General features: G+C 39.7%; 1 protein-coding gene across 3 annotated transcripts in view; it reads right to left on the minus strand.

The window, feature by feature from the left end:
* Positions 1-12,656, minus strand: part of MYLK4 (myosin light chain kinase family member 4) — an 80,939-nt gene that overhangs the window by 22,340 nt on the left and 45,943 nt on the right. The window contains exons 2-6 of one of the 3 annotated variants that reach the window (XM_059179109.1): positions 8,776-8,920; positions 4,030-4,108; positions 3,235-3,685; positions 1,556-1,854; positions 312-417 (exon numbers count right to left, since the gene is read on the minus strand). In XM_059179109.1, the coding sequence (XP_059035092.1) occupies positions 312-417; positions 1,556-1,854; positions 3,235-3,685; positions 4,030-4,108; positions 8,776-8,778 (938 nt within the window). In that variant the 5' untranslated portion in view covers positions 8,779-8,920. The remainder of the gene's footprint in view (positions 1-311; positions 418-1,555; positions 1,855-3,234; positions 3,686-4,029; positions 4,109-8,775; positions 8,921-12,656) is intronic. The other 2 variants (XM_059179108.1, XM_059179110.1) reach the window with 2 other exon arrangements.

Raw genomic sequence — 12,656 nt, forward strand, 5'->3', positions numbered from 1 at the left:
GTATCTTCATTTTCAAGTTTTGAACAGCTTCTAAGCTTCCTGGTGACTCACTAGGGTTTCTCCCACTTTCAGACATTACAACATGGGAAGTAAAGCAGATAATAAATGTGGACTTCAGTCACTGTCACCACATCAACATTTCTGACATCAGTGACGATTTTCAGAAATGCTTGCAATCTCTTAAAATGCTTCTTTATGATGTTTCTGGTTCTTGGGTCAAGGCTGGCAAACATTTACGCAATCCTCAGGATCTGCCTCTTTGAAAACTCTCTTCCTTTGTTGAAAGCGTGTTAAAATTGAGCATTACTTACCCTCCTAAAATTTCCGTTCTGCTCACAGTATAAAAACTGTTGATGGCTGCTTGTTTGGCTGTCACGATACGGTGATTAAACGGGGCGGGAGGAGCCGGGACATCATCTAGATGGTGAGAGGAAGAGAAGGGCCATTTGTTAAACAGACCTCTTTCTGGCACCCAAACTGGGCCCTATTTTGTGGCTAGTGATCCAGGGAATGTATGTTTTTATTGCATATTATGGTCTGTAAGACATAAAAGTGACACCTGACATCTTTCAGAAAGAATGTCAGGACCACAAAACTATGGTTTGTACCATCTTCAGAACAACTTTTAGAAATGCCACAATAGTTGAAAAGCTCTAATCCCAGTACAGTCCATACAGATAATTCTCCTAAGCCCGAAACCATGTAAGTTCAAAGATAAGAAATTGTTTGATCCATTAAAAAAAAAACACTGATAAGGTCCATTATTTTAATTAAAACAAAGAAAGAAAGATGAAGAGATTCTTATGTCATTGAAATGTTGGCTATTATTCTATATTACTTTCCAAAATATTTTAGAGTTTATTTAAGACACTTTTAAGGCACAAAGATGAAATTTTCCTGTCTGGAAATAAAACCACCAATAAAACTGGCTAAGTACATATGCTACAGCTCTCAAATTTCTCCTGCTTCCCACCCTCAAGTCTAAGTGTTCTAACTCTAGTCCACGACATGATCAGTTCTAAAGCACAAACTCAGTAATATTCTTCCAGCGTTCTTTTAATTTTTCCATGGTTTGCATTCCATGAGCCTATTCATTTCCCCATTTATTCCATATTTAAGCATCTATTGCATTCAGCTTCTTACATGCATACAAGGATACAAGGGGAGGTGAGTTGATAATAACTTTGGTTTCAGAACTTTAAATGTATTCAACGTGTAATTCTGGAGCACTTATCTTGTGCTAGGAACTCTGCCAAGTGCTAATATTTTTAAAAATTCAGATACTAGAAGTCTCCGGGAATCTAATTTGATATAGCCATTCATCTCTTACACCATAAATATGCTGAAAACGAAAGAAGTCATGCAAGAATTCTCTTGGTGGCATTCATCTCTTCAGACAAAAAAAGGGGGGAAGGGTGATTTTTTTACATACACCAATGGCATCAGTTGGCATTGTGCCTCCTTCAGGCTGTTAGGCTAGGTGGAATTCAGTTGGAAATGTTTGCTGGAAAAGATTAAGAAGTTCTAAAAGACTGAAACAAAAGCCATTTCCTACCCAGTAGAGCCACCAGATCTTGCTGTCTGGAGATCTTAGTTCCAGTGGACTCCAGGGGTTTGCCTTGTAAGCCCCCCTGGGCTTGTCCAGTTTCCTGTGTCCTAAATGCGTGTCCTTCACCTGGGCTCGCTACATCTATTCTGCACTTTTTGTTGTCCTCTTTGGTGAAGCACTCCTCCATCACCCTCCGCTTGCTGCTGCCAGTGGGTTCTGCTATCTCAGCGTTCTGGAAAGTGGGCACTAGTGCGGAGTTTTCCAGGATTCGGGATGAGGAAATGGCTTTTACATTGCTGATACACCTGGAAAATAAAATCCAGCTGCAGCTCTCAACGTTTCAAGGAGATAACTTTCAGCCGGTCAAAGGTGTTAGCGCTAAAGCTTGCTGAACATGGTGGTTTGGTGAAGCTTCATGATAGAGTGGGCTGGTTCGGCATTTGGGATGAAATGGAGCAGTATGTTTCCCTGTCAAATGAAGGAGCCCAAGAACAGGTGTAGATGACTTGGATCCCAGGGACTCCCCTGATGACCTCATTATGACCCCAAGTTATTCCACGGAATCTTTACCAAAGGAGTCATTTTATGATACCTAGATAATTCGATCTTCATTTTTTTCACTTCCTTTTCTTATAGAAGAGACAGATGACTAAATTAAGTATACTAAGGGAAGTAATCATCTCTCTGAATATAAACAGCAGGGAAAGTAAACCTTCATTGATGAAAGAATTGAACTAACTTCAGTTTTTTAACAGCTCCTTACCTTACCAAGCACATCCTCGCAATGATGGACTTTCATAATAAATATTGGTTTTTACGTTTAATTCTTTAAAAATTAGGCTTCTCCATGATTAGCTTTCAAATACATTATTTATAAGTGAAATAAAAATTATATCTTAATTCCCTAAAAAACACACAGGTATTTGGATACTCTGTTCCAGATACATTCTGTGGCCCATCACAATATAGAGTAATTGATTGTGATTGGCTACATAATTACCTGAACTTATATGTGAAACTTTGCAGTTGAGGAAGAGTCCTTCTATAATCTACTTCTTACTCAATCCTTACAATAACCTCGGAAAATAGCCAATTTATCAGGCATAAGTTAAGAATTAGTTTCTTAACTCATGGATAAATCTGATCTCATTATTCAATTCTTGATCTTAGGAAGGATGTGCTTTATATTGCTAAAAATAAGAACGTCTTAATCTCTTTAAAAATACTGATTCGGGGCGCCTGGGTGGCTCAGTGGGTTAAAGCCTCTACCTTTGGCTCAGGTCATGATCCCAGGATCCTGGGATCAAGCCCCGCATTGGGCTCTCTGCTCAACGGGGAGCCTTCTTCCCACTCTCTCTCTGCCTGCCTCTCTGCCTACTTGTGATCTCTGTCTGTCAAATAAATAAATAAAATATTTTTAAAAATATTGATTGATAATAGTCATTATCTTTATCTATCAGTTAGTAGAAGAAAACAGTAAAAATGCCTGAAAATATCACAGGCAAGAAGAAAAAGTAATGGCAAGAAACAGGGCCAAGAGAAACCCACACCAGCTGGGAAACTAGTTTCTAAACCGTTGCTTTAAAAACTCACTTCAGTTCTCCTTTTGGTATGGCCTTAAATTGCAACGGCACATAAGTCTACCAAAGACGTCAGCTGTAGGCGAGCAATGGTTTAAAGCCTACCTTTCCCAGAATTGATCACTGTTAGTTTTACCAACACACTGCTTTTTATCTGAACACTTGTCCAACACTGTTTCATTTGCAATTGCTGATCCTCCTTTCATCTCAACTTCTTTTCCACTAGTATCTTCCTTAGAATGAAGCCCATTTTTCTCTCCTTTGAACACTGGACGTTCATTTTTATCCACGATGGCTTGCTTATCATTTCCAGCACTACTGTTTTCTTGTCTGCTCAGTCTCTGTGTGCTTGAAATGTCTCTTGTGTCTTTATTTTCTCCTGGCTCTATGGAACTTCTTAGAGCAAAATCTTCTACCTTGTCTTGTGGTCTTTCAGTAAGAAACGTGGCAAAACTTCTCTGAACTAAAGAGGCATTGGTCTTCTCAGAATTTTTCTCATTGAGTTTATTAACCTTTTCTTTCTCAGAGGAGGGCTGATTCTTCTGGGAAGATCTCTCTAAAAGCCACAAAATATTTTAATGGAGGACGCATGTGATCAGTATAATTTCGGCTTCACATAATGGCATTTCTATTCAGGTTTCTCTTTATCAGAAGATATACGCTTTGGAAAAGCAAAGTAGATGTGAACATGACCAATTGACTGACATTTGGGTTCCCAAAGAGTTTTTAGTTTGTAACTAGTAGGACCCAAAGCCAATCAAATAAAGTTATTCAAACAGCGCTTCTCCCAACACAGAGCTTTATGAACACGTAATTCCTTCTGAATAAGAACAATGACAACAGGACTTTTATACCAGAGCTTTTTTTATGCATAAATCTCTAGTCTTCTAAAGATGTTACCTGTGAGGGCCGATGTCCTTTTGTCTTTGACAGGGGCTGTTTCCTTCAGGCCAAGCTGTGGCCATGACTTCTCCTTAGCCTGTGGATACACAATTGAATAATTGAAGTCACTTATTAATTACATCAGTGTTTCTCAACCTCAGCACTACTGACACATGGTGTGGGTAATTCTTTGTTGTGGAAAATGTCATGAGCATTATAGAACATTTTGTAGCATCTCTGTCTTCTACCCACCAGAAAACAATGGTAACTTCCCTCCCAGTTCTAATATCCAAAATGTCTCCAGAAATTGCTAAGTGTCCCCTGGGGGTAAAATCATCCCAGATTTAAAACCACTGTATTGCATGATTCAAAAAAAACAAACAAAACAAAACACTAGAATTAATAGTAAGTTAGGGGACAGTCTGAATTGATGAAACTGTATAGACTACAATATTTGAAAACAAATGATCTCATTGCTCTAAAAGAAATTCTGTTAAACTCTGGCATTGTTTGTAAAAGAAGGCCCATCTTCATGAATGGATTAAAGGATATTGATAATGTATCATCACCTCTGACCTCTGGTTATATTGTCTTGATATGGTTCACATATAAATCAGATAAAAATGAGAGGATCTATGTGACTAAGATTTTGTAAACCAAAAAGTAGGAGACTAAATAAAGTAAGCCACTGTAAATGAGCTTTCACATGGCTTAGAACAGATGACCCTTTTCCTAGGCAGATAAACATCCTTCTCATAGTTCTGGCTTCTCTGAATTGGCTTAGCCAACTTTTCTTAAATACCACATAAAATATAAACATTAGCCCAATCCACCCAAGTTATCATAAATTCCAAAGTTTTGCACTATAAATTAATTAAATTGTGTGGATGTCCAAAGAATCAGTTTCTTTTCTTCGAAGAGAGAGTAAAATCTGCCTTAGGGTGACTTGCAAGCATGAAACTCCATGTAAGTGCAGCTCAGAGGCATCAAGACAGACTGCTGATGTACTTTTAATAATCCAAGGGGCAGCCTCATAGCTTCAGATAGAGACATTGAAACACAAAGGTGGTAGGTTTAGTAAATCTGTGGAAAACCGAATTAGAGATTATATCCTCAGAGTTTGTAACTTCCTCTTCTAAGTAAAAGTGCAGGACAAATGTTCTTCAAGTTCTTCAGGCAAAGCCAGCTGCTCTTCCCTCTGTGTGCAGCATATCCACCCACCCCAGCATCACCGACAACACTTTTAAATATTTTTTCCATTAATTTCCCACTAGCCTGTAGGCCTTGCTTAAATGGGCAGGAAGACTGGTTCATCTTTGAATCTCTGGCACTTAGCCCAGTGACTACGATATAGCGATGATGGTGGTGATGATAGTGATGATGATGACAATGGTGGTGATAATGATGGAGGTGGTGGTGATGATGATGATGGTGGTGGTGACAGGGATGATGCTGGTGGTGGTGATGAAGATGAGGAAGAGGGTGATGGTGGTGATGATGTCAATGTTGATGTGGCTAATATACACTAAGCACTATCTACATACGGGGCACATTTCTAAGCATGTCAGTTGATCCTCATAGCAACCCTTTGGTGAACCCAATGGTGAACCCTTTGGGATAGATATTATTAGCCACATTTTATAATGAAATCAGGTAAATTCCAAGGATTATGCAGTTCAGAAATGGTCGAGCCAGGATTATTAGTCAGCTGTCTTCTTCATTTTGTGCTTTTAACTATTACACTGTACTGTCACTCAGAAAAAAAAATAAATTACAGGGAAGGTGTGTTGTTAGTATTTACTGAGTATCTATCGCACAGCCAGTATCACAGGAGATAAGAAGGAAGATTAAGAGAGAAGGGTATAGAGGCACCTGGGTGGCTCAGTGGGTTGAGCCACTGCCTTCCTCTTAGGTCATGATCTCGGGGTCCTGAGATAGAGCCCCACATAGGACTCTAAGCTCAGCAGGAAGCTTAGAGTCCTTTTGTCTTTGCCTGCTTCCCCCTCTCTCTGCCAGCTTGCTGCTCTGCCTACTTGTGATCTCTCTCTCACTCTGTCAAATAAATAAATAAGAATCTAAAAAAAACAGAGAAAGAGAGAGAGAGAAGGGTATAAAATGGAAACAAGTTAGTAGAGTGAAGAAATAAATATTTACCAAACAATTAGAATTAACATAGAAGAAAGGCAAGAGAGAGAGAATTCAAGTCCAACTTGGAAAACAAGTCAAATTAGCCAAATAAGAGAGTCTAACAAATTGTGTTTAAGATACTGTACAATTTTGTTTTTCAGTGTTTCTTTTTTGAAATGAAAATTCTTGGTGGGTAGGCTTTGTGCTTCTGGATTTATTCTGGATAAGATGAACATAGATGGACTTGATAAAGAAAACAGGTATGTATCAATCAATTTCAGTTCATCAAAATAGGTAAAATGGAGAATTTGGAGGTAAGACTCCATGGAGTGCCAAACTGATGAGCCTTTGCCTCTAAGGTCATCCAGGTACTAGTGGCAACGTTTTAGGAGTTTTGTGAACATTCTTACGGTAGAGCAATGGGAGCTGACCAACAGGAGAAGCTGTCGATTCTGAAGAATATAAGAAACCAGCTTCCAAAAGAGGCTGTTTTTTTTCTTTGTCAATTATATATCACATATGTTTTACCACTTAAATAATGTAAGGAGGTCTTTATTCATTGCCACAGGTCATTGTATTTTTATTTCTCTATGTAATACTGACATCTAGAGGAAATTTGAACTGAGTTTCCAAAAAACAGAAGCTGTATTTCTCCTTTCCTGCTTCTGAACAGCAACTTCAGTATGAAGAGGGTTTTCATGTTATCTGAAGAAGATGATAAAATAGGAAGCACAAGTCTTTAGATATATCTTGTCCAAAGATGAACATATTTTCTACCCATTTTACTATGTTAAGCATGATGTTCTGTAAGGATTACTGTCCTCTTCTGTTAATAAATAAAAGTCATGTCAGAAACTAAGTTCCTTTGCTAAAATCACACTGATGACAGAGATGAGTGTGAGCGCCTCAGTGCACTCAAATTCACTCATTATTCCTTCACTTAATAAATACTTCTATATTTGCATATGGATTCCTTTAATGACCAATTATTCATTGCTTTTTTAATAATCCATTGATGCATTTAGAATGACATACAGAAGAAAGGAGACCCAAATGCCCAAGTATTTAAAACAAGTTCTGTTCTCTCCACTCTGTACAGTGTTCTTGACTGGAGTCCTGAGTGGGGAATGTTTCCAAAGTAGTTTTCAGGTTGTATAAAGGACATGTTAGAACTCATTTCTATTTGTTTTCTATTCTTTTAAAATTTACATTTTATATATGTTTTAAAACATGTATGAATAAAATTGGACAGGTATATAATTTATAAGTTTCTGTCATATGCTAAATTTATTTATAAAAATAAATATACACATATTGTTTATCAATGTGCATATTTCTGAATAAACGTTGGGATTTACTTAAATGCATTTTACTGATAGCAGTGCAAAATCAAAATAATTTGAGGACTTCTTTCAAATAACACCATTTCTTACATTATGATTTTCTGAAATAATGTGCTTTAGAGAAGAATTATTCTAATCAGCAGGTTCAAGGGCAAGTACATAATTTGAACAATGAGCTCATTTCTTGCAAATTGCTTGTAAGAGGTCAAGATTCATTGCTTAATGACTATTTTGACATTTAGACCAATTGTATGCATCTTATACTCTGTCTCCAGGCAGTTTCACTGACTGCCATGGAAACAAGAGCTACTCAGGAAGACAACATCCATCCGGAAGCCTGTGTCCACCTACCCACTGTGGAGTTCACTCCCACCGCAGACCACAAGTCTGTCCCAGTACTACACGACAACTCTGTTTCTCCTCAACGTGGTAGAACAACCAAAAGGAAAATTAGTTCTGTTGAATGACTTTGCCTCATCCCTCTCCTTTCCATTCAATACAAACCAACCTTAGAAATCCATCTTAAAGTGGATTTAAACTTTTAAAGAACAGAAAGGCAAACAGCTACTGCCTCCTCTGGACGCCCTCAAAGCAGTGATCATCTTCTGGGTATTCTATGGCCACTTGACATGCCTGTCCCCAACCTGGGATATGGACCCTTGTCTTCACATTTGTTTCCCCAGCACCACATGATGAATATGCTTGGTGAACCTGTGTATAGTAAAGGAAAGAAGAGCCTGCAGGACGGGTATCCTCATTCTGACAATGTCCTTTTTTTTTTTTTAGAGTATTTATTTATTTATTATTTATTTTTACTTTTTTATGTGCAATTAGCCGGCATAGAATACAAGATTCTTTTTTGATGGAGTGTTCAGTGATTCATTAGTTGCATATAACTCAATACTCATCACCACACATACCCTCCTTAATACCCATCACCCGGTCACCGCATCCCTCCGCCCCACTCCCTTCTGTGACCTTCAGTTTGGTTCCCAGAGTCCAGAGTCTCTCATGGTTTGTCTCCCTCTCTGATTTCTTCCCATTCAGTTTACCTTCCCTTCCCCTGTGGTCCTCTGCTCTGTTCCTTATGTTCCACATACGAGTGAATCCATATGATAACTGACAATACTCTTTAATCAGGCTGTGTCACTGAAAAGCCCCACTCTCCCAGCACCATCCGAAATGTATCCCTGTCACTGATGCTCATATCCTTTGCATCACTTAACTGATGGTAAGTTATATCCTCGGCCCTGTATTTGGGGATTATGATTGCTACAGAAAACTGTTTTCTTACCATCACAATGGAACATGACTATACTAACTGCACAGCCCGAGCTTGTCATTATCACTGCTGTGGAGACGCCAAGATGAACACCTTGTCATTATCACTGCTGTGGAGACGCCAAGATGAACACCTTTTGGTAATTTTAACCTAATACCTAGAAATACAAAAACAAAATGATAACAATGTATAATGACTGTTAAACTTTGGGCTCATCGTGAGGAAGAGAAAAAAAATGGAATACAATAAAATAAAAGAAATACAAAAAGAGGAATTTTCAGAATATCAAAACTACATTTCCTTGCTTGAGTAAAAAAGATAATTTTAGAAATTCTTTGTAAAGTAAATCTATTTCTTTTCATCTTCAGGGCACACTCAAATTCTTGCCCTAAGTGAGAAGACTCCCTAAAGTCCCCGGGCTGATGAAAGGAATGTTCACAAAGCATAACCGGTTTCATGGTCCATCGGGACTGGCACAGAATAAGGCAAGACAGGATCGAACGGACCAAATCCAGGAAGGAAAGTGTTCACCCTGGCCTCAAAACTCAGTAAGCAGACCCTCCCCTGCTGCTGAGAAGAACATCAAGGATAATCAGTCACCTGAGAAAATAACCCTGCAGGAAAATTAAAGCCTTTTGATGCATTCACTGTTACATGGGCAGTGCTTCATTCAGAAAGCAAAAGACCGGAAATTAAAGGCTGGTTCAGGAGAGTCTAATTAGACCATCTGTCAAGTGAAGATACGTGGTAATTTTACTTTCATTCAACTTTAAGATGTATTGAACAGAATTATTTAAAAAAAAAAAAAAAGTGTACTACCACATTTAACTGTCTCCTCGAGCAGGAAAGACTGAGTAGGGAACAGCGCTGGTCAAATGCACTGTATCGGGTTATTCCTCATTGACTACAAATTTTTCTTAATTTAAATACACTTTCAAGTTTTCTTATTCCAATAAGCCCTTGTTATGGCCAATACCATGCAGACCATATGTTCAGTCCTGATGCAATGTGTGAAGACTGACAGGTTAGGGGTAGCAGACCCCTAATATCTGCCCCACCATCCCAAGGGCCAGGCCAGGCTGTGGATGAGAGGTACAAGTCATTAAAACCATAGGCTCGCCTCCATTCTTCTAACCAGCCGGCCTTTGCCGATTTTAGAAGAAGCAGTTAGAACAAGTTAAGAATCGTCACCTAAATATTTAGTCACGTCAGGTACTTTGATCATATAGATTGTGTTTTTCCCTCATCTTGTGCCCAAGGGATAAGCTTACCCAAAACATCTTATAAATGAACTCATATTATTTTATATCCTTCTCATCATCACTTCTCCTGCCCTCCCCACCAGAAAATGCTGAGCCCTCTGACTCTAACTGCTCCTTTTCCCCAACTACCCACATGACTTCTGTTGGCCACACACGCTATACCCCATCTTCCAGGCCCAACCCTCCTTTGTTCTAAACAGGTCAAAACTAGGGGTGGGGGGCAGGCGTTTGACAATATTTAATGCACAGGTTCCACCCCTAAAGAGGGGGTGCGGCTGCACACTACTGTTTTTTCTAATATCCACCCCACCCTCCGCCCCACAACCACACATACACACCCCAATTCTAAGGTACTGCAAGGGTTGGGAGCCACTGTCTCTGTGTTCTCAGCTCCCCTCACTCTGGGTTGTTTTGTCGAGGTGGGGTTTCTTCCCTGAGTCCTTCTTACCATCCAGGCTGCTGTACCATAGTTTTGAATGACAGTAATAACACTGGAGACGTGGTATCTCTCCAAATCCCGAGTCCTCTCAAGCACCAGCAAGGGTATGTGATCCTCTCTAGGACGGATCATCCAGCGAACCACTGCCTCTTCCTTGCTGGCCACCCAGGGACACATGTACGGACATGAGCCTCAGGCAGACTGGCCCAGAGACCACAGAACCTCCTCTTCAAAAGGGATCTCAGGGACATCCAAGGAGGGCAAGCCAATAAAAAAAAAACCCAGCATTTCTAACCACACCTGAAATCCTCTGCCTTGCTTCCTGGTCAAAGCTCAATTAATTGAAAGTGATTTAGCTCCTCTACCAAAACGGAGGTGAGCAGAAGGCAGCCTGACTCCACTTAAGTGGAGAAACAGCACTTCACGCAGTGTAGAATTATTTATAGCCCTTTACACAGAAGTGTATCTGAAAACCATAAATGGTGGCTTGCTCTGCCCTCTTGGGATTCTGCCACCAGAAAAACAAGCACCTGAGCATTTCAAAAACAAGGCATCAAGATTATTAAGGAATTGCAATGTGTTGTGTTGTGTGTGTGTGAGAGAGAGAGAGAGACAGAGAGAGAGGAGAGAACAACCAATTTCAAATGCAGGTATAAATGGGATTATAGCTCTTTGATGTTCCTCTGATTAAATTGAGTCTTACTTAGTAAGATTCTTCTTTTACACTACATAAGACCCAACCTTGGAATGTTTTCACATGAAGTATATAGTGTTTTTTCATCACCTAATAAAACTCTTCTACTTCTTCCTGCCGCAGACAGTTTTACAAGCATTCATTTCACATAGTGTTCTCAGTGTGCTTTTTAATTTTTATTTTAGGTTCACTTTTATCACTCCATCTCCTGTCTCCTGCTCTGAGTAAGCAATCAGCATTTTGGTCCAGCCTCTCACCACAGGCTGGCTCGTGGAAGTAGCGTCTGCTGGCAGAGGCTCCTGGGGAACTCAGTGTTTCCTCAGGTGAGGTGATGTGTGGTCCCACGGGTTGTTAAGGAGGTTCTGAGATTTGAACTTAGATTTATCAAGCAAAATATCTAACCTCATTATGGTTTGTCTTTCCATATCTTACCCTGCACAGCAAATTTTGCAAGCACACTACAAAGTAGCTTTAAAAAGCTATCTCTGAAAAAATAATGAGAAGTTGCAAAGCTCTTAAAAAGTTTCTTAAAGCTCTTAAAAAGTTATATAGTTTTTGGAATATATAATCCAAACTCAGTAGATAGAAACAATCAGTCATGACTATCCCCAAACCTTTCATTATCTAGTCCCTTCTACTCAAAGTAGGTCTGGGGACCACAGTGACCTGGGACCCGCAGAGTCTCTCAGCCCCTCCCTTCACTTATCCAGTCAGAATCTGCCTTTTAACTATTCCCAGGTGATTCCCATGCACATTACAATGTTGAAAACATTGATCCAGATAACATCCATTATGACTTGGTGCTAAGAAATATTTCACAAGATATTTGTCATGGCTGCTTGTATTTATTTGAATCTGTCTTCTGTCCATAAAAAGCCATCATCACATTTGGTTAAGCTCAGAGGGAGGACTGTGGAGAAAGCAGGAAGGAGCTAACAAATGTTCCGCTGGTCTGGATGTTGGCTGCCCTTGAGGTCAATGGCCAGTATAAGTCCAGAACTGTGTGGAATATCAGTGAGCTTTGAAGAATGCCCAGAATTTTGACACTGACCCAAGGAGTCCTAGCAAGGACTCAGAAGAGTGCGTGAGTGAGACCTCCTGTACCTAATTTCTAGGGTCTCTGCCAAACTCAGGTCTCATAGAAAAGAAACACTAAGGGGTAAAGGTTCTGCAATGGGCCGAATGTTTGTGTCCTGCCAAAATTCATATATTGAAGCCCAAACTCCCAATTAAACTTCCAATATAAGAAGGTGGGACCTTTAAGTGGTAATTAGGTATAGATGATGTCATGAGGGTAGACTCTCTGGTGAAATTAGTGTTTTTATAAGAAGGAAACCTGGTCCTTCCTCTATCTCTCTGCCGTGGGAGGATACAGAGATATTGCAACTGTCTGCAAGACAGGGAAAGGATTCTCATCAGAATCAGACCACCCTTGGCACCCTGACCTCAGCCTTCCAGCCTCTAGAACTGTGAGAAAGAAAGTGCTGTGCAAGCCACT

This window comes from Mustela lutreola, chromosome 6 (genome assembly GCF_030435805.1).
Source record: "Mustela lutreola isolate mMusLut2 chromosome 6, mMusLut2.pri, whole genome shotgun sequence".
Taxonomy (NCBI): domain Eukaryota; kingdom Metazoa; phylum Chordata; class Mammalia; order Carnivora; family Mustelidae; genus Mustela; species Mustela lutreola.